Genomic DNA, 22,922 nt, shown 5'->3' on the forward strand with positions numbered 1-22,922 from the left:
CAAGGTTTCTACCTGTTAAAAGGACGTTTCTCCATGCCGCTGTCGCCAAGTGCTTGCTCATGGGGGAACGTTGGGTCTCTGAAAATATAATTACAAAGGGGACTGTCTAGACCTGCTCTCCATGAAAAGTGCCCCGAGCTAACGTCTGGTATGATTTGGCTCTATATCAATAAAATTGAATTGAAGTGAACTGAACTCTGGAAAGACGTTCTGTGGACAGATGAAGTTACAAATGAGCTCTCTGGCCACGATCGTCAAAGGTGCGTTTGGAGAAAAAAAAAAGGAGCAGCATTGCAACACTTTGCAATCTGGATGGAAATATCCACTTTTAGGTTGTTTGACAGCCAGTGACACAGGAAATGTAGAGACAGAGGGAAGAATGGATTCCAATAAATATCAACAAAGTCTGGATCCAAATGTCCTGTAGTCAGTCAAAAAAGTGAAACTGAAAAGAGGCTGGCTTCTACAACAGGACAATGATCCAAAGCAGACCCTCAAAATCCACCACGAACTACTTCAAGAAACACAAGCTGAAGCTTCTGGAACGGTCCCCACAGGCCCCCGATTTGAACATTATTGAAAAAAAATCTATGGGTAGGTCTTAAACATGCTGGGTGTTCAAGACGGAACTAGAAACATCTCAGAGCTTGAGGTGATCTGCAAGAAAAGTGAGTGAAAATTCCTTAATCAAGAAGGGAAAGACTCAGCTGCTCCAAAAAGCATTTGCAAACTGTGACATCTGCAAAAGGAGGGTTTACTAAATACTGACTTAGTAGGGTGCCCAAACGTTTGATCCAGCCACAATTAGTTTAATTTTTTCTTTTTTTTTGTATAAGAGTCCATTATCATTTGAAGAAAGGCTCATTTTTAATGTCTGGTTGCTGTAGGGACCTTCTTTTCATTAAAAAAAAAAAAAAAAAATCAGCAAAATATGTGATTTGCCCAGGGGTGTCCAAACTTTTGCGTACAGCTGTATATAATAGTGTACCCATCACACGGGCCATTTTTCTGCATTAAGAGTACTTTCATTTTTGATACTGTAGGCTACTTTACATTGCAGGACTTTTATGTTGCAGTATTGCTATTTTTACTTAAGTAAAGTAAACACTGTACACTGTAGTTAAATTTAGCTTCACTTCAACCAGCTACAACATTAAAATGCTGGGTACAACTTTCTGATAAGTTATAAATAATTGCAGAACGGTTTTATTACTATTTATTGAATAGTTAATTGGGACTTTATAGATGTATTATCAAAATTATATAAAATTTTTTTTTTTAAATTTATAACTTTTTAAGGATTTGTGATTTTATGATTTTGCTATATAAACAAAAATACTTTAATAAGATACTCATACAAAAAAAATGCAAAAAACAATTAAAAAAGAAAAAAGACACACCAACATGAGCACATCTACACGTACATCTGCATGCACATAGATCCATACCATATACATGCACCCATGTACATAAATACAAATCCATACACAAATAAACATTTATGGTTTTGTCTATCATTATCTTTTTTTTTTCCATCTATTCCATCGTTTCCATCTATTAGTATGGAAAACTAATTTTTTTTACGATCTGATTGATTGTTGAGGACAGAGGTCAGGGCATGGGCAAGCATAAGTTGACCTGAGAAGGGAGCAAAGAAAAAGGGAGGAATCAGGAATAGAACGAAAGGGATAAACGAGATTTAAGAAAGACCAGGAGGATAGAGAGAGGGAAAAAAGGAGACGATAATATGAGCACATACACTCTGCATAACCGGATTGTTTTGAATACGTTTCTGCAGGTGATTTTTTCCCACCACACCCTGCACCTCAGTTCTGCCAAGATAACAAAAGTCATGTGGGTAATGTCCCTGTCATACATGTGTATGTGTGTGTGTGTGTGTGTGTTTATGACAATGTACAGTAAGTCACAGGTGGTGCAGATAAACTTAGCCCGTCTTTGCACATCCCTACCAGAGTTTTTATCTGAGAGAGACGGAGAAACAGGAGTCAGAGATATGTTTTTAAAAATCTCTGATTCTTACTGATAGTGTGAATCTATCCAAGTAGGTGATATTTTTGCCTCTGGGCAAAGCCGTATTGTTTGACTAGATTTAATAGCTGAAGACCAGAACAAGGAAAATGGGATGTAGTAGATTACTGATTTTAGGTGAGATACGGCAATGAGTAAGCTGTTATCTGTCAGCTATATTCTTGTACTGGGTTGGCCGACTGAAGTGGTAAGGTACGACACCCTGCCCGACGGCTTTGTGTGCGTGTCATTGTTTACCACTTGCAGTTTTGGCAGTATGGCATTGGTAAATAGAGCCTTCACAGACAGATAACATTCTGACTAATGTCTGCGAACAAAAGAGCCAAAGGAGAGTGTGCGCCTGAATGGTTAACCATGACAATAAGAACATCTGCAGGAAGGCAAATGTCAATCTGAAGCTTTGTCACATTTTCTGCAGTTATGTGTAACGGTGAACACCAACAAGTGGACAAGTGCTCATTGTTGTTGTAAGGAGAAATTGTTCTCACTTTGCCAAAAAATACCTCAAAGCAAAAGGTCAAGTGAAGTGAGCATTGTCACTACCCTTTTTGTAGCCTGGATGTAGACAATATGGACTGCTGCTAGAATGTCTGTCTGTGAAGTCAAACCTCGGTAAAAGTGCTCTTAGCAAAGTCCACCAAGCACATAAAATGAGTAATTTATTGTAACATAGATAATTTCATAAGTACACACTAAGATCTGTGAAGACACGACTGTTATATAAATGTGATATGTAACTGTGAAGGGAAGACATGATGTGAGTGAGCGCGAGCATGTAAGAGAAGAGGAACACGGACTGGTCGGGGGCATTATGTATGTGGAGAGGGTAAAGCCTCTGCATGAGAGGGGTTTAGATACATCACACCTAACTCCATACTGACATATGCAAGCTTACAACATTGTGGTAAAACTGAGGCAATGGCGCCATCTGGCAGGCCAAACGAGAACCGCAGTCTCTGTGGTATAAAACTTTTTTAACAGTGTGGGTGAAGGGCAATGACAACTTGAGGGTAATTAAACTGAGATCACAGAAGTGGGGTCCCACTGGAGGTTTAGGAATTAGGATGGGGGCTGGATATTTTCATGATGCTAGTGCTAAAATTATATTGTAATAGGTACAAAAATGACACTTTCATACCTTATTTTGAGATTTTCTTTCCCTTGAGTTAACAAAATGTCTCTCAATGCATCAGTGTTAAATGTTGTCATCACACAAGTACCTGTACAAGAATTTTGCAAAAATAAAAGTCTTAATCTAGCAGAGTTATGAATTACATAAGAAAATGTGATTAAATATCCTAATAAAATAAAAAGATTAAGAATGCGGTTAAGCATTTGTGACGACTTTGATTACCTGACAGATCAATATTTTATGATACATATGAATTGGTACTTGCACAGTACTGAGGTTGGATATCCAGCCCCCATTGGTACCGCATATGGAATTTCACCGAACTAGGGTATTATAGGTTAAAATTTAGAGGAATTTTAGATTTTATTAATGATTGTTTCCTCTTTCAAGCAGCTGTCAAACTATTACTATTAAGACTCTAAAGAGTACATGATTCTGCAAACACCATCTGATTTTATTGGTACAACATAAAGGCACAGATTTAATTCACCGAGCAGACTTGACCAAAGGAGTGATGAGGCACAGCCAACCAGAGTACACAGACAGGAAAGAAATAATAAAACAAAACACTTCTGGCTGACCACACAGTGAATATTAAATGAAGATCTTATTTAAAACTGAACCAGTCGGCTCTTTCTTCCATGATACAAAGTCACAAAACAAATCATCGTTACCTTCCACATGGTTAAAAATGATCCGGCCAGGAGTGCGCGTTTGCGTAAAATAGGATTTACTATAATAATAATGATTAAAAAAAAAATGCTGGTAGCCATGTGTACCAGAAATCAAAAACATTACATAGAACAAAAGAAAGAAAAAAAAAAGCAAGTGTCAGTTGAACAGTTTCTTAGTGTTATCAGGCAAAAAAATCTACCCCAGTGCACTCTGGGTGACCTTAGTGTGGTCTGTACCATACATCATTTTGCATAAATCAAAAAAGAAAAAACTGAAACACCCATCATTTATGATGTTTAGTGTAACACTTCTAGCTGTGCTGGTGAAATACAAAAAATGAAACAATTTACCTTGTTTTGGCTTATAAAACAGTACCATTACAAGTGTAGTGTACACATCCTATACATCAGTGCTCCTCAGGTTAAGGCTTTGAACCAAAGCACATTCTTATCCCAACTCACGTGGAGGTAGAAATACTGCAGCAAGCCCACACAGTCAGAGTAAAAACAGTATCATGTCTATGAACAGTAAGGTAATTCTTTCATTCAAAATGCTGCTGACACCCAAGTGTGAACTGAATCTGAAACTGGCTGTGAACTATTTTGTTGTTTCCAAAGTCAAGCGAGCCAAACTTTCTAACACCACCTTGAGATTTGATCAAAATTTTTCCCTCCACACCATTTACCACTGGAAACCTTGAAAGCAAACACGCCTAAAATGATGGCTCTCTTTACACTTTGACACTGTTTCAAATATAAATATGACTTGTAGGTCTTTACATGTAATGCATTATAATCTGAGAAGAGGCACACTCATACTTTGTGTCACATGATCCTTACCAGTTTTAATTAAACAGACTGAAGATCATGACTCCACTTTAAGAAGTGATAGAAGATACACCAATGTAGGCTCATTCAATTCCTACCTTAGAGACAATACAAACTGTACAAGAAATAGTAATTGTGGCAGAGTAACATTAACACTGATTAAATGATTTGTTTGCCAACCTATATTCAAACTCGTCTCACATCAGTCACACCTATGATGTAAATGTGTACGCATGAAAAATTCCCTGAAATGGTCATTTTCATTTCTAGTGCATCACAGCTACAAATCCACTGTATACAATGGAAGAATATCACATATTAAACTTGATATACTGTAATTAGCCCTTTTGATGGTTTCCTTTAGGATGTTTATCGTATGTTTGTCAATGGAATAACTTTCTCATGAAAATGAAGAAGCCTATTTTGAGCCTGACATTGTGAGATGATCCGTTGATCCGATGCTCTCTGTGACTGAGTAATTACATTGGATAACACTCACTGATAATTATGCAAAGAATGATACTATGTTTTGGTTGAAACCTACAAAATATAAATTTCACTTTAGTTTTTAAAGGGATGTTGTAGAGATGTGGGCCATGTTTGCAGCAATGGAAATACATACACATTAAACAAAAGGTGTGACCACAGCGGGACTGTTGGTCTGTTAAAACAAGTGTGTGTTTAGAGTAGAGGAGTGGGGTTTCTGTGTGTTTGAGCTGGAAATAGTGTTTATGCTCTATGTATCAAAAAGTCTGTGGAGAGTCTCTGCATGCACGCAACGTGCTGCTAGTCATTCACTAGTCGATAAACATGGTACTGTGCTCCATGTTCACTAGTGGACACTTCAAACACAAAGGCGATGCACAGCAGAGTCTCCTGAGTTTCTCTGTTGGACACCACCTAGCAGGAGACAGGAGAAGAGGAAAATATTGTAGAGGGTCAAGATTTAATAATAAATAATAAGTGGACAAACACCAATCCAGACGCAGAGATGATGGAAATAACAGAGGTAAGAGAACGTAGAGGAGAGAGGTATGAACTGTAATCTGGTCATCTTTTGCAGCGATAATAACTTTCAGCTGAACATTGGAAAAAACTAAGATAATATCATTGACTTCAGGGGAGAGGAAAGTGGAAAACTATGTCTAGAACCTGCTGGGAAACGTGTTGAAAATATTAATGTTATCTCTGCGAACCTTGAATTGGTAGAGAAATTTTCACAAAAAGTTGTTTACAAAAAGGTTGCCTTTTTAGAGATGATATTTTTTGCCCAAGAAATTTGGAGTTTCGGGGCTTTCTTTTTAATTATCTGGATTTAAACCTGTGTTTAAAATGTTTAGATTATTTGCCTCTTGAATTTTAAACCATTGGTACTTTAAAGGATGTTTTGTTTTTAGCTTATCTCATAACCATGGTACTTTGTGTATTTTAAGGTGTTATACTAGTGACTTTATTAATATGCTGCGTTGAATGTTGTCCTGTACTATGAGCTCATCAAGGCAAGCTACTAACATTCGTTGTAATGGCAATAAACTCAACTCTTCAAACACAAACACACACACACACACACACACACACACACACACACACACACACACACACACACACACACACACACACACACACACACACACACACACACACACACACCTGTAGGATGGTGAAGTTCTCCAGTACACTGTTCATCATGTATTTCTCTGGCAGATGCTTGAGTTTGTGGATGAAGTTGATCATGTATTCACACATGGGCGAACGATGGATGCGGAACACGTACTTTCCTCCTTCCATATGTGCATATTCTGTCTGTATCGGGAAGAATCCAGGCACATGCATCACAATCAAAACACATGTTGATACTGTCTGATATGAAATACTTTGTATATAAAAATACTGGGTTGAGTTTCTCACCTCAACCTTCTCCACCACCTGTTTACCAAAGGAGCAAACCTTTGTTGAGACACTGATGGTGATGTTTTCTGTTCCACTGTACTGGCTGCTCACACCATAGAATGCACCAGAACCCTCCTCAATGTCACTGCTCAGGTCCGCCTAGAACAACCCAAATAAAAGATGGACAGAAAGTGAGTGTGAAAAGAGAGAGAGGAGTAGAGAATAATGAGACTACCAAAGACTAATGCACTTATTACAAACAACATTCCCTGATGATCCACTGCCTTCTTATGATAATTTGTCAAATTCACTGAATTCCTTTTTCTTCAAAAATGCCTCTCAAAATTCCACATTACTAGAGAAAAAAGTCTTATCTCAAAGGGAACTCTAGCTTTTGTACTGACCCAGAACTTGACGAGGAAGAAGGCGTTGTTTGGCCCTTTTTCATACAGCTCCTTCAGGCCTCCCTTCTTCTCAGAGAACTTGTCGTAAATCTGCCTCACATCTATGGACTCCAATACAGGGTCATTGTAGCTCGGGTTCGATGGGCCAATGTGTACAAAAAGGTGTTTATACTTTTGCAAGAAAGGAGAAATGGTAAAAAAGACAAGAAAAACGGGGGGAAAAGAGAGACGCAAAATTGTATATTGTTCACTTTTCATTAAAAATGCCTGGATATGCGTACCGTCTCTCTGTCTCTCTGGGTTTCCATAAAAGCAGAGTACTCCAGTAGCCGTAGTTTTGCTGAGGCAATGGTTCTGTCTTGCCATACGGGAGCTGCTATAGCTGCAGGGCGAGGGGGTGGCAGGGGCTCGTAACCTGCCAAACATTTAAACCAGGAAAACACAATTAGCATGACAATAATCACAGTAATTAGACAAATCCCTCAGTTTGGGTTCACACTTACTGATAGGAGCAGGGGCTGGTAGTGTAGTGTATGGTGGCTGTGCAAAGGGCTTAATGCTGTAAATTGGGGATAAAAAACAGAAGAGCAGGAAACCAAAAATCATAAAACTTTCTCCAATTCAAACAAACAAAACCAACTAATCTGCCAGTGATACTTACTCCTGAGAATGTCCAGGCTGTCCTGGCATAGGGCTGGGCCAAAACTACACAAAGGAAAGAAGGGAAACAGTGCAGATAGTATTACTCTAATTTACTCTAATTTCTTTTACCCAGAAATTAGAAAAGGACACATATTTGTGTGTTTGTGTCTCACTCTAACTGGTGGAGGGAAGGGAGTCTGGGGTTTCATCACACTTGCAGACACAATCTGGGCTGATGAGAGGTTGGCTACTGTCTGAAGTGCCTTGTCTTTGGATACCTGGTCCTGAATGAGAAAGACAAGGTAATTCACAATGAAAAACCTAGCAAAATTTTGGTCATTACAGACTCAGCAAAACTTCAAGGCCAGTTTAGACAGCAAGCCAGCCAACTTACTTCACCATGATGCAGTAATTAGGGAAGACAGGACAGAGTGCAAAGCAGATACAGGGGGATGCCAAAGCAGGGGGGGCACCACACTAGCAGGCTAGGAGAGCTAACTGGAGCCATCACCAGTATTTAACTAAAGCCACTAAAAACAAAAGAATAATGAGCAGGATTTTTCAGTCTGGCAGAAGAACTGTACTGTGGACTAGCAGTAATGTGATGCCAACCACAAAGCACAAAGCCTGAAGCAAGAAACTGTAGTTGTATAACCAAAACTTACCAAGTTCATGGCCTATGGCAAAAAAGACACGATATTAATTAACTTCAGTACATTCAAAAGGAAAGCAGGTCACAGAATCACTGTTAGGCAATAAGGGAAAACACCTTGCTCACTACATATAACTTTCTGAAGTGTATACACTACAAAACCTGCCTCGTCCCACATGCTAAGCTCAAAAACATTCATCTTACATTGACAGTACAAGCTACATCCTATTAATCTGTGCCATCTTACAGGTGAGTTCTGACATTTATACCAGGAAATATACTGACCTGGAAATCTGAACAAGTGGCCCTCTCCAAATGTGTATTAGAGAGCAGCAAATTAAATGCCATTGGTGTAAAATGATGTCACAAAGAGCCTTTATTACAGGGTATGATACAACCACAAGAGAAGTGCTATAACAGAAAGGATATAAAGAACTGAGGGAAATGTTCAAGAGTGAGAACGTGGAGTTCAGAAATGTATCAAAGGAGAAAACTGAAATTCCACAAGTGTGTACACAAATGAGGGGCACATTAAAAAATCCTGGCTTGTTTGTGTATGCAGGTCTTCATGTGCATTACTACAGCCATTTACATGCTTGGGTCACCCATGCCAGCTACTGAATCTCATGCAATTATCTGTCCAAGGCCACAAATCTGTTGAACTCTGTAAAACAAGCCAACATTATTGCCATGCATTATAACAAAAACCACAAATTATGATACATAAACGCACTCAAAAAAAAAAAAAAACCTGGCTTTTACACAGGGCAACGCCACACAACTTCAAATATGGAAAGAAAGCAAATGAATGAGGCCTTTAAAGCATACAAGCAACCAAATAAAATGTCTGATAATATAATGAGTCTGCAAAGCCTTAGCCTGCCAGGCCATGTTCCCATACCATTTAAATAACACTATCTCAGTGCACTCAGCCCTAATGATATTACGATCACGTACCTAACTTTTCCTAAGCTGGATTTGTACTTCTCCATCAAGGTGTTCCAGTGGTCCTGCCTTAGGGGTTTAGTATAGGAACTTTGGCATAATGCTAGGTAATTGTTTAAACTGACAGACATAACCAGTAGCAGATTAAATCAGCTATAGCTAATTAATGTTAATTCCTTAATGTCTCAAATAAAAAGTTGGGGTGTTCTCTGGTTAATGGGTGCTCTGCAGCTGGTCTCTGTATTCAGCCAAAGACTGTTTGTGAAAAAAAAAAAAAAAAAAGTTTAATCTAAACAACTTCAATCACAACTGAATCAGAACCTTCAGTATTTAAAGAACATAGCTCTTGAAGTGCAGTAGGATATAGCTTATTAATCGATCATCTCATTTTCAGATTGTAGATACAGTTTGTGAACATAAATTAGGCTGACACTAAAAACTGTAGTTTTTCTGCCTTCTCAGCCAACAAAAGTTGATTAGACATGTTTAAGTTGTAGTTATTTTAGTCACTTAAAAATGGTGGAGGGTAAACCTAGTAATATTCGATAAGGGGTACGAACAATTGGATTCAGATAAGGGGCTTTGATACCGGATTTGAATTCAATAACCCCATCCTAGCATGCATTATCATTTAAATGTTTCTATTATTAATGAAAACAAAATGACCACTTCTTGTGATCTCCACATATTCCCTGTACCCCATGACATATTGTTACATTTTTGAGGAGGTGCAGGTCAACCATGGAAGAACTTCCAAGGTAGATACTGTAACACCCTGAAAGAGAAGTATGAACCTTTCATAAGCTCTGAGAAAGACATCCCTGCTGGTTCAATGGGTTAAGTTGGATTTGGGCCACATGCAGAGTGAAGCAGCTAGCATGGCAAAGGCAGTGAGCATGTGTACCTTGAGCTTAGACTGAATCTCACGAGACTTTCTCTTGGCCAAGACTTGCAGGTGACTAGAGACCTGAGGAGAGACAGGATGAAGGAAAAAGGAAAGAGGAAAAGGAAAGGAAAAGAAGAGGGGATATGACTACAGAAGGAAGGGGGAGGTTTTTTAGCAGGCACCCACCTTGATGCTCGCCTGGTATTCTCGTACCCTCTTACGTGCCAGAACCTGAATGTGACTAGACACCTATGGAGCCGGGGTTACCAACATGAAAACATACACGTTCACTGGATGACTTTTGCAATTTTAAACAACAATGGTGCATTAATAATCACTTTAACAAGATGAATGGGGAATTTACAACAAAATAAAAAACAAAAAACAAAAAACAAAACACGTAAGGGCATATGGAAGCTGCACCTAGCAAATCCCATTATACTGTATTAAACATTTAAACACTGAAGTCTTTGATAACAACTGTGCATACCTGTTTGCGTGTACGTGTCTTCCCTGTTCGTAGCTTGATATAGCGAGCTATCAGCTCATTTCGTCCTAGAATTGAACAAGTAATATGTAAAATCAGACTGGAGCATTTAAACAAAAAAAACAAAAAAAAAAAAAAGCCATCGTAACACCTTAGTTACAGGCAGAACAAATGTATTGTGCTATGATGACAGAGTAAGACACTGATGGGGCTGGTACAATCTGCAAGGATCGGTGATCCATTTTAATAATTCTGTTACACTTCACCTAATATACTGTACATTTTCAAATAGTGGCTGCAGCCTTGATTTACCTCAGTGACAGAGAGAACCATTAAAAATTACCATTAAAAATCACGACAGCCATAATTCTGGACCAAATTTAAAGATGCTTGATGCTGATGTATGACACTGTTTACTGGCATGCATCCGGAGCTGTCAATGTCCAAAGGTCCTGCCTTAGTTTTTCTCTGTGGTACATTCACAAAAGGCCTGCATGCTCTTAATTACACCACTCTCATTAACTATTGTTGCAACCAAGCTCATTTGTTCACTGAACCTAAGAGGCAGTGATGACAAGAGGGAGTGCTCTAATACATTACCATTAAGTCAAACTTAATCAGTACTGGATCTCTATTCTACTACAACACAGCAAACCACACAGTCTCTATTTTGGTTTGTATTTTAGAGAGTCAATCTACTTAAGTACAATCATAACAAACATGGCAAGACCATGAGTCTTTCATGTTTTTCGGCCTAGGGGTTACAGTGACATTGGGGATTACAACTTGTCAAATGTATGTTTAAATTGTACCGAATTCACAGATCAAGCTTTGGTATTTGGTATGAAGCACAGGAAGATGAAGATGATGTGGACACTTTTTCCATCCTCAGAATGATTTTAAAATGAAACCAGGATAATATGAAAGTTTAATGTGACTGCACGTTTAGTATGAGAGGTCTCACACAAAACAAACAAAGAAACAAACACAAACGCACGCACGCACACACACAGAGTTACACGGACTGTCAAGCCTTTTCAGTTTCTCAGAGTCAGATTTGGTCTTACTGGCTTGCAGAGCTCCTAAGCAAATGGAAGTGTGATAGGAATGGAGGTTAAAAAAAAATAAAAATAAAAATAAAAAAAAAAAAGGGGGGAGGAGAGGTCATCATATACTTAACAGACTTCCAAAAGGTGATCACTAAAGATTGCCTGGTCAGCCCTTTCTTTCTCTGCCTCCCCCAGCTCCAACCCACAGCTGATGATCTACGTGTCTGTAATCGTAAATGGTGAGCAATTCTCAAGTCACTTTGCTCCAGATGTCATAAAGCGTGAAGAGAGGTTAAAAATAAAAGTGATTAAATGAAACCTTACAGACTGATTCCCCTGTTGCAGTCATATTTACACATGCACTAACTTCATCAACATCAGCATCCTTCTTTCTGGGAAGTGGTGCGATGCTGTTGGGACTTAGGTCACATCAAGTTGAGTCACATCAGCTATGTGAAGTTACCAGAACACAGAATTCCCCAGAATCAACAAAATGGGCTGACTCAGACACAGCAGTCTGCTCCAATTCCCAAAACAGGACGCATGCATTTTTCTACAGCCTACCACTACTCCACAATTGTTTTTTAATTTTGTTTTTTTGTTTTTTTGTTTTTTTTGTTTTAAATCAGAACCCAACTCATGTTCCATTTGCTGGGGATAATTCACACTTTAAAATGAGAACCCATCAGGAAGAGAGGAAGTTAGGAAACATGGTATCACATTGCAAGATGAAGTTCCTTAGCAAGTAACTATGCTCATTCAAAAATCGTGTCATTTCATCTAAATTGTCCTCTGTTTCTACCCTTATCTGTCACATAAATGAAGCATTTGGCCATTTGATTCCTTGTTGAAAGTAGAGATGAAATTTTCATCAAAAAGAAAAGAGAAAAGAAAGACAGTGGACAATAGAGTGGGTTAGCATGAAGCAAAACTAAACAAACTCCAATTAGTCTTTATTTCATTATCTACAGGGTTATGAAATAAAACACAACTGCCAAAATTTTATTAGTGACACATATCTCCCTTAGAACCATTGGAGTCTGACTTTCTCGCAGCAGGGTGTGAAGATTCCCTGCCAAATATGTATTTTACAAATTCAACAACATCCCCAAAAATATTTGATTTATTAAGTGTTAAGCTTTGTTCACTGGAGCCTCTGTGTATCAAAAAGCTAGAAATAGAATTACTGATTCTTATACCTACAGCAAACTTAATAAAAAGCTATTTAGCAAATTTATTTGGACTTAAAAATGCTCTTAAATTTAAGAGAGCCCTAAAGGTCCCCTACATTGGTTCAGAGTAGATCCTAGATGGCTGCAGTACAAAAACAGAGGTTAGCAATGTTTATTTCAGAATGGCTTTGTTTTTGTTTGTTTCCATTACAAAAAATGTCCTATTATTTCATCTCTATTTGTATATTTACATGTCAGAAATATATTAGATAGCATTTTTGTGGCAGAAAAAAATTCACTCTGTAAAATGTAAGGATAGTTTTCTTTTTTTAATTTAAAGCTGAAGAATGCAGCGGATGTGGCGTAAATCCTTGTCTCTGATTGGGTCTTCCTGCTCTGAGTATACATTTGTTCACATAAGAACTACTCTTAAATGATACTCCTACACTTTCCCACAAGCAGCAGTAAGTTGCTTGTGAAATGTGTTATTCTTCACACTCAAGAGTGAAAAAAAATTCTACCTAAGTTGGTTCTTTAGAGAATTATTCAATGCAGTTCTCAGAAGTAAGTAAATATGGGCCCAGCTATTGTGTAATTTAAGAGAGGGGGCCAAATCAAGAAAATCCATGCAGTCTACTGCTATCCACCAAAACTAGGCCTGCAGAAAATATGACCTTGATTTTTTTGAGCTAGATTTTTTATTATGGTCAAAAAGCTTGATTTTTTTGTGTAGTCTGTGTCACTCATCTCTGGTAATTTTTGAGGGTCAAAAAGGCGTTTCAATCGTGTATGGGGGACAAAAACTCTTGAATCCTTTATAGTTTAATACAATCAAATACAACACCACAACAAAGTATTTAGATATATATGACCTACACATACCTTCTCTGACACAGTCTTAATGCACTCACGCCTATTTGTTGCAGGAGATTGCACATGTTGATGAAACTCTGTCCAGCCCTTGTATTTACCAATGTTACTAAAATATTATCATTAAAACAAGTTGCCTCGGTTTTATATGTATCACTCTATGAGTGTAGGAGCAAGTGATCTGTCTTCTGATCATCTTAATTTGGGAATACATGCTTGAAACCATAATCCAGGGTGACATCATGCTTGTAACATATGACTGAGAGCAAATACAACACAGAGGCTGAGCTCAATTACGCCAGGCCTAGTTAAGGAGGAGAGGGTACATTAAAGCTAGAACATCTATTGAGGTAAATCTGATATTTTAAAACACGAGTATGTATAGTCTGGGATTTTGGTTATTGTAAAATCCCTATACAGTTTAAATGTTGTCTTCTCCTGGTTTTAACAGCTGCGCTATCTGAAACATACATTTCTGAAGTTGACCTTTCTAGCTAAATGAAATGAGCATTAAATGGCTCTAACTGCTTGACCGTGATATCCATATTTATCCACAGAGCCATTTGCAGACATGAATGGTAATCTATAAATGCTCTGCCAATTTTGTGAGTTGGCTCAGTGTTTGAAAGGGGACTTAAATTCTTTCGTCTGTAGAAGCTGCTCTGGCAATCTGCCAATTTTGGAGTTAATAAAATTTCTGTAACATTTTCTATTTGAATAAAAGCAGTCATACTACTAGAAGGCACACACAAGATTTAAAAAAAAAAAAAGCACATATATATAGTATACAGTTATTTTAAAATTCCTATTGAATAAAATAAATAAATAAATTAATTAATTAAAGAAAACAATTAAATAATTTTACACATTTATACAAGAAAAAACAAAACAGGGTTATTCAAAGTCTCTCCAAATTGTATGACGAAGCAGTGACTCAAAAATTTGGGGGTGGTGCCTTACATACTGGTTTGAAAATGAGAGACTGGTGGGTTAATAGGAGCATGGGTATTATGTTCTAAGTGTCAGTATAGCTTTTTAGCGTGTGAATGCTTATCCCAATGAGACTATCCTCATTTATTGAGGGAGAAGTGGGGGTGGTCAACACAGTGAGCCCACATTTCCACAAAAGGAGAAAATGCCACAATGCTGAAACAAACTTTCCCTTTCTGTCGCATGGGATCACATATCCTGTTTCCCTCACAACAGACACTCACACATACACGAATGCATGACACAGACTGCTGCAGGTGGGAATGCCAACGCTCAGCCAAAAAAAAAAAAAAGGGCTAGGAATGTTGGGTGCTAGCCAAGGCCTTCAATAAGGTAGGAAGAAATGGTCAAACTACATCAAAGCTCTACTTGCAGGCACCATCCTGAACAGGTCCTACTAAAAACAGAGAAAAGTCCCACTGCATGTGTGCATGCACTACAATGCTGGTTATGCAGTCCTATAGACCAATATGAACCAGTCATTAAGTAACTAGTGCCCCAGGGGAATGAGCAGTCAAGCAACTTCTGCATATGTTATCCCTAACCGGACCTGAAATGTCAACCTGATCTATCCTTTGACCATGTCACTGCTGGCTGCCCCCTTTGACCTCAAAGATCAAAAGCCATCTCCTAAAATTACTGCAAGCAGATCACCTCGGTACAAACTAAGAGGTCTTCACAAGAAGCATCAATAAACCACTAGCTTCCAAAGTTCACGCAGCAGATCACTACAAGCCTTTGTGGTGGTTCCTTGGACAGCCAAACAACATCAGGAATAAAATTTGTTTTATATTATTCTGGAAAGCTGAAGTTGATAGAGAGTGTGTACAGACGGGATATGGGACTTTTTTTGGGGTAATTTTTGCCCACAAACTTATTAGCTATGTTTACTAATTGGTGTCACTTTACAGCTTGCAGACAGGGACCCCACTTAAACAAATATACAGGTTAAAACAAGTAAAATTTAAAACTGTTATCTAAACTGCCAAAAACCAACCAACCATTTAGAGGTGAAAAGTGAAAAATTAAATACAACAACACAAAATCTCAATTTAAAACATTAGTTGTTTTGCAGCACTACTTCACAATTAAATACTCACTGTCACAAACTTAATGTATGTGTAAATAATGTTTTGTTTGCAATGGTTAGTGGTTTTACATGCTGTAGATTACCTTACAAATGCAATGGTGGATATATATTGTAATTTCAAAGTAAGTTAGAAATCATTTTAAACAACAAAAGTACATGCAGTCCATTCCTGAAAACTGAATGGCAAATTGTTTTATATATTCTGCCCTGTAGATGCAGTTATAAAAGCTGTGCCTCACAGAGACCCTGTGCCCACAATCTGTGCAGTGAACTCTGAATACAATTACTACAAAAATTTAGGCCCAAGTTATGGAAAAAAAAAAAAGGTTTAAAAATAGTGCAAATTTTTTCTAAAAAATTCTGACATTGTGAGCAAATGATAAAATATTTTAGCTTGTGGGTCTGTGACAGAAAATGTTTGGTCAAGACCCTCTACAAACAAGATAAGAATGATTTCTCTTAACATTCTTCTGTAAAGAATCTCAGTGGGCATTTAACAGACATATAGACTTCAACTTTGGCCTTTGGATTAGATATGGAAGAACGAGACTGGAGGTGGCAGGAGATAATAGGAAGGCTGGATGACACCCAATACGTTAGCACAGAAACGTGTTGTGTTCCTCACCATACATTTTCCCCTCGTCTGAAAGTATGATCTTCCTCCTGCCGCAGGGAGGGTAGATGGCCAGAGCTTCCTGAAAACTCTGCTCAATGTCTGGACTCCACACTCCCTCAGGGTCACCATCCAATCCACGGTCCGCCCCATCGCCCAGTCCCTCTCCATTGCCACCCTCCTCCTGCGCCCCGTCAGGGCTGCCACGGCAACTCCACTCCGACGCAATGATGACGGCTCCAGCCACAACACACCTTGAACATACAGGACAATACGTTTCTAATAATTTTGTGGTGCTGTAGAACATTTTAGAGAGAAGTGCTACAACAGATCATGTACTGGATTTGACATGATGATCACACGTCACATTCAAAAAATTTTTTGATTGGTGATTATTAATTGTAGTAATAAAAAATAAGTAAAACACAAGCAATAATTATCAAGTTAAATTCCAACACGGAGCATCAAAAAAAAAAAAAAAAAAAAGGAACTAATGTAAATGACAATTCTTGTTCTGTATCCAGGTTTAAACTTGGGCTTTCTTCCACATTAAAAAAGCATTAGAACAAAATATCTACCACAATGCAGAGCAGTATTTATTTTGATAGCCGGTGAATTTAGAAAAAAAAAGCAAGGGTAAAGAAATTAATGCAGCTGTCTCATGGATGTTTTGAAAACTAAGTACAGTTTTAAACCATCTATTAAAGCAACATATACAAACCCTAAAGTGTATAGTCTGTGAACTGGTAATAATAAACAAAGGGCATTTTTGCGGTTAGAGAAATTAACTTTTTCTTCAACTCACCAACTGCTGAAATTAAGTAACACACACAACTACCCACAACGATAGCAGCTTAGAAATCTATTTTGTCTCTTACATTGGTTAGGAGGGGAAAAAATATGAAAACCCTGAATCTGATTCCTGAAAAACACCTTTTGTTGTTGTCCATATGAAACTTTTTGTAAGTCTTAAACCAAACCTTAACTGACTGGACATCTTTTAAAATACCTTATTCTGGAAGGTGAGAACTGGAGAAATGGTCTGTGAGCAATACAGAGCATGGTAGGATGTCAAAGCAGAGTTGAATGCTGTATCAGCACTGAACTGCACTTGGGCTAGAGTTATAAAATGTGGTTTGATTTAAAACTAGAAGCAATAAAATCATGGCAAAGTATTAGAGCCTGGAGATGGGGAGAAGGGGTTTCCCTAACAAGTAAAATCTGAGAACTGGCTCTGGCAATGTATATATATTCTACGAGAAAAACATCTAAATTTGTCAATCTTCAGAAATTTTGCAAGGCCATATACACCATGGTAACGTTTATTTATATATCTCTGGGTAGATAAAGTCTTTGTGGGTATTAATGTTGCAAACCAAGGAGCAGAACAGATCTGAGCAGGAGTTGGTCAGAGACATCCCCAGGCCAGAGAAAAATGGACAGCTACACAGAATCTCTAGGCACCTGTGCCTGAGGGCTTTTTTGAGGTGGAGGTCTTTTCCCCCTCCAGAAACGATTGGAGTGGACATTAGCATGGTGGAGGACCATGGTGGTTCCGAGCCATATCAATTTGAGCCGTTGGCTCCAGCCCCAGTAATGCCTGGAGCCGGAGCTTTTGGACCCAAGCATGTAGTTAAAAAAAGCAATCTTGTGAAAACTGCCGATTGCAAATGTACATAGCAGTATGTTGCTATCGAGGGACCTGCTGCCATCTGCAACCACTGCTAAGCCATATCAGGGTCTGAAGGGAAAGAATGCAGTCCGGTGCTTTTAAGTCCTAACCACTGCGCCAAAGTAGAGTTTTAGCAAAAATAGTGTAAACTCCTGTGAATGATGAGTGCCCGGGGGTAGCCGCTCCGTCCACCTCTGATGAGAGGGTGTTAGCATTATTTTGTTTTTTTAATATAAATATCATGACGTAAATGTGTCCCAAACAGTTGACTATGTCAGCATTGACCTTGCAAGGTTCAGGATGATTTAAAACAGTAGATGGCGTCTTGAGCCATTTTCAACCCTTGAAATGCTGATTTTTATAACTTAAATAAGAAAGGTCAACACCAGCACTGATGTGCTTCATCACAGTGCAGTCATATCATATAATTAACAGCTCAAAAAACATGTTTATTTGCGCAGTGCCTTTTTAAGCAAACCTTACGCTTTAAATTTCATGGGCGTTACGCTGAACACAGCTTTAGAAAAGGGCCTTACTTCTGTCACTATTAGTGGTGATGAACAATCAGAAATGTTGTTCCTGCCTACAAACTTTTCAGAAACCTCAGAACATTACTTAAAATATTATTAAAATCAAATCTGTGAGTTTTATGAATGAGGCCCAATGACGGGCAGTTCAAGAAAATCAAGAGTGGCCCTGAACGTCAGACACACTGTGATGGATGGACAGGACCCGGATTAACTTTACGGCTGCTGAGAATGGTGGAACATTTCTTTGACTCCAAATGTCTCCATACCTCACCAAGAGCGAGATCAGATTCATATGAAGTTGTTTACTGCTTCCATGGGTACAGGGAGTATTAATAGCCCTGGCATCCAGGGTTAAAGACCTGACAGACAAAATGGCAAAACATTAAGAGCTTGTAAATTTATAAAGACACTGTCCAAGGTCAATGAAGACACTACCAGTTGGTTGAGCTTTTGAGTTTACAACAGTAGATGGAAGGATGATAGGTGACAAATAGATGACTATAGTTAGTGATGGTGAGGCCAGTTAATAATTTTTCTTAGCTAACTGTCCTAGAGAAACTAGCTCAAAAGGCAATACTTGAATCATACGAACTTCTCAGAAGCTTGCATCCTTGCTGCCTGGGCCACATGAGGAAATTACACATTCTTTTGTTATTGTTGAAGATGCTCCAAGTCTCCTCAAACACAGGCACACATATGCAACATTAGTGCTGCCTGGTGTGTAATGTTTTCCAGAGTGTGGCTAACATGGTCCCTGCCACAGAAGAACCACAGAGGATCAGTGTGGTCGCTGAGCTTCCCCTGCTGTGGTGGCCTTATTGGACACACACTGTACAGGGCCGTCCCAGTTTCAATCACTGCTGACGGGACTGTGCTGTTGCCATAGAGATCAGACAGACCCTGGTGAGATGGTTAGGAAAGAGCAAAGCCTAAGAGAACATTTTGATTTTCAGGGGAGGAGATGTGTCAGTCTTGAAAGTTTTAGTGTGCGAAGTCGGCAACTCAGAAGATGTTTTCTGTCTGCCTGTCTGTCTCTGTCTGCTTGTCCTTACTGATCTGATTAACCCTATTGTTCTGTCTGGGATCCTTGATACGTCAGGCCCCTTTTAACAGTTCAAAAAAACACAATTAACGTTGTTTTAATCACCTCGATACTTTATGACTGTGACTTTTGTGACTAATTTTATGAAAATTGCTTTAAGGAATTTTTAGACCAATTTAATTTATCAGGGAGGGGATACTGGATACTTCCATCTCTTCAGGCCTCTAAACACCATTCAAATGAAAGATTCTAAAACGGAAATACTCCACTCTGGGTGGACAACTCGAAGCTCATGTCCACACAAGAGGTGAAACGATCAGTCGATTAATCAATGAGTCAATCGACGGAGAATGAATCGGGAATAATAATTTTAGTCACCGTTTAAGTAAAAAATGCCAAACATTTGCTGATTCCACCTTCTCAAATCTGAGGATCTGATGCTTTTCTTTTTCCTACATGATAGTAAACTGAATATCTTCGGATTTTGAAAAGTTGGTCAGACAAAACAAGAAATAAACATGAAACTTGTTAAGGCAACATCAAATATGTCCTTATTTGGTGTAATGACACTGCTTTCTGTTATGTTCTGTAATTTGTCACACTAATCAAATGTGCAGGCTCAGTTTGTGGCAAATGAATGAAAGTACTCTATTCAGTACATTGCTGCATATTGGGTTTTAATAAAGTCAAAAAACAAAAACAATATTTAAAGGAAAAACATAAGAGTAAACCTTTATTAAATCCATTCAGTTAATTCAAACATCGACAGAATTGATATACATTATTGACAGTAAATAGTATACTATTGTGCACTCAGTGGCCACTTTATTAGGCACACCTGTAAACTATAATGCAATCCAATACAACAGCTGAGCCATAACGCCCACCTTTGCAAAGATAATGTTTAGTTTTGACTGGCACTGTGAGAGAGGTATTAATTAACAATGTTTATGACTGTAGTTGTAGTTTGCAGTGGTGTTGAAATGGACCACATTATACTGCAACATCTTTCGTACGTTTTGCCAACCCCTTTTACAAACATATTAGAGGCAAATTTTAATATAATACAGTGCATATAATTTCAGTTTAATAAAAGTTTAATGCATTACAGTGCAACACCAGAGTACGACTAGGACATCAGTAATAAACACACAGTTGAATCAAAACCTCTTGGGAAGTTTTGACAAAAACTGAACGTTATCACCTTCATAAATGTAGAATTTGTTGCAGATCAATTTTACTGGATTGCACAGCATTGTATGGGTGCACCAAATAAAGTGGCCGGGAAGTGTTTAACAAGACTGAGTGTCGGGTTACCGCTGAGCAATTTGGATAGGATTTGGGAAATCATGCAACTGACTGAGGTGTCCCAGCCACAGCTTTATTTAACATTTAACAGACTAATGGTGATGCAAAGTTAGGGCATAATTCACCAAAGTCAGATGCCGCTCTGCCATTTTCAGCATAGCTCCCAGTGGCCAAAAGGTCAGGTGTTTAGAACAGTAAGGAGCCAGCAGGGCATTGAGCTAAATAAAGCCATGAGCTCAGCAAACACTGACAAGACACATGCACATCACGGGCTGCTTTCTTCTCCAACGGGGACAGCAGTGTCATTATGATTATCCAAGCTTGATTTCATCACAATACTTTCAGATTTCACACTGTAGCTGACTACTACTACTACTACTACTACTAATACTAATACTGCAGACCTTTGTAGGTTTTAGACAGCACAGTTATCAAGCTCTATTCACACAGATTAATTTAACACGTCTTTCACTAATTTGATAATTCAGTCAGAGCACCGGTGTTGGGGAGCGAACAAAGGTTGTTATCTATTTCACTTTTGACTTCTGTTGAACCCCTTAAACCAGTCTCAAATGTTGGTGAAATTCTGACGATAACAAGAAATGAATCCCATCTGCTAGCACGTAGAGGGAAAAAATGAAATCACATTCAACGGTGGGGAGCCGTTTAGCCATCTGTGAGTTGGCAAAATTTGCCTTTGATCCCGAGTGCGAAAAAAAAACTTCCATCTAGCTGGGGCTAATAGTTGCGAAAACACTGAACAAACGACTTTAAAGTGTAAGGAGAAATAATATTTTGTATCCTTCGGTGGATATGTTTCACACAAGCCAGTGCTAACACACTCGAGCTGACATGCTAGTTGGTTAGCTTGCGGGCTAATAATACCTCAACAAACTCAAAAATAAGTCCGAGATACGCCGAGAAAAGTCACTTCCATTGCAGCACAAGTGAACATAAATACAAGGGGAACAGCCTGCTAAACACGCGAGGCTCTGAATCAGCAAAGCGGCAGCGGGAAAATGCGAAATATGTCAAAAATCCCAAAACTTCGAGCGCACACGAAGCGAAGCAGCTGCTGCAGCGTGAAAGTTAGTGCACACAACAAAGAACTATCTGAGAGCGCACTCACCTTACAACGGCTTTGCTGCCCCGCTCTTACGGGAACACACTCCTCTCCTTCTACTTCTGCTTCCACGGCGGTTTTCCTTTCCGAATCGCGAGTATTTCCTCGGCAAAAACGACCGTGTTTGACAGAAAAAAAAAAAAAAAAAAAAGGCGGAATGCCAGGTATGAGTTTGGTATGAAATCAACGCGCGGAGGAAAACGCACAGAGGCGTGGCGTCGAAGCCAGCACAAGCAAAAGTTTTGTGGGTCCTCAACGCAAACTCCGCCCATGACATCAGACTCCTGGTGGGAGCGGAGAGGGACAGGGGAAAGGTGGGGATGTCGATGTTATTGTCCTCAAACATACGGGCTGAATATTGTGTCTTTAGAGTCTAGCACGGGGACCCCAAAGGATTTTCAAGTCTGTCTCAAAACAACAGCCAGGGGCCCATATGAACCTCGCACCAGGGTTCCTGTTCATACTGACCATTAGGAGATCCCATCATAACGTACTCTTAATATGAGCATTGTGGGGACAAAATCCAAACAAAATGTTTTCCACAGTTCCTATGACGTTAATGCGGGACTCCTGCAGTCACCGCTGGACAGATCCAGTGGATCTTTTCCAACGTGAGACTACAGATTTCCCCCCTTTTTTGTTCCAGCTGGCAGTCTTTCCATGCCGAGCTGCGGTGGAGGAATAGTAACACAAGGAGGGAATTTTTTTTACTAAAAAGACTAAAAAGAAACGTCGGGAGATATCGTCCTGATTTGTCTAACACAGACTGCCGAAGCCTCAGTCTTAGCGTCGGATAAAACCCGGGCATGTTTTTTGACGCAGACCGAGGGCTGTGGGTTTTTGTCCCCGTCACTCGCATTGGAACGGATTCGGG

At 39.0% G+C, this 22,922-nt stretch overlaps 1 protein-coding gene across 1 annotated transcript; it reads right to left on the reverse strand.

Moving 5' to 3' along the window:
- Nucleotides 1-5,469: 5,469 nt before the first annotated feature.
- On the reverse strand, nucleotides 5,470-22,394 carry tead3a (TEA domain family member 3 a). Its single transcript, XM_040151622.1, has 14 exons — nucleotides 22,255-22,394; nucleotides 16,386-16,627; nucleotides 10,593-10,657; nucleotides 10,289-10,351; nucleotides 10,121-10,183; nucleotides 8,285-8,296; nucleotides 7,793-7,903; nucleotides 7,639-7,682; nucleotides 7,481-7,536; nucleotides 7,259-7,392; nucleotides 6,978-7,148; nucleotides 6,592-6,732; nucleotides 6,334-6,486; nucleotides 5,470-5,583 (listed from the first exon to the last, which is right to left on the reverse strand). Exons 1-14 carry the CDS (start codon nucleotides 22,392-22,394, stop codon nucleotides 5,470-5,472), a joined length of 1,509 nt encoding a protein of 502 aa, XP_040007556.1.
- Between the last annotated feature and the right edge of the window lie 528 nt (nucleotides 22,395-22,922).

The sequence above is a fragment of the Xiphias gladius genome, chromosome 18, assembly GCF_016859285.1.
Source record: "Xiphias gladius isolate SHS-SW01 ecotype Sanya breed wild chromosome 18, ASM1685928v1, whole genome shotgun sequence".
NCBI classification, from domain to species: domain Eukaryota; kingdom Metazoa; phylum Chordata; class Actinopteri; order Istiophoriformes; family Xiphiidae; genus Xiphias; species Xiphias gladius.

Bases quoted from the DNA above. Each gene is read 5' to 3' on its own strand.
- tead3a (XM_040151622.1), bottom strand. From the start codon at position 22,394: ATGTTTGAGGACAATAACATCGACATCCCCACCTTTCCCCTGTCCCTC. The intron at 16,628-22,254 runs GTGCGTTTTCCT...TGTATGTTCAAG, and splicing joins GGCTTCGACGCCACGCCTCT to GTGTGTTGTGGCTGGAGCCG. The intron at 10,184-10,288 runs GTGGGTGCCTGC...GTCTCTCCTCAG, and splicing joins AATACCAGGCGAGCATCAAG to GTCTCTAGTCACCTGCAAGT.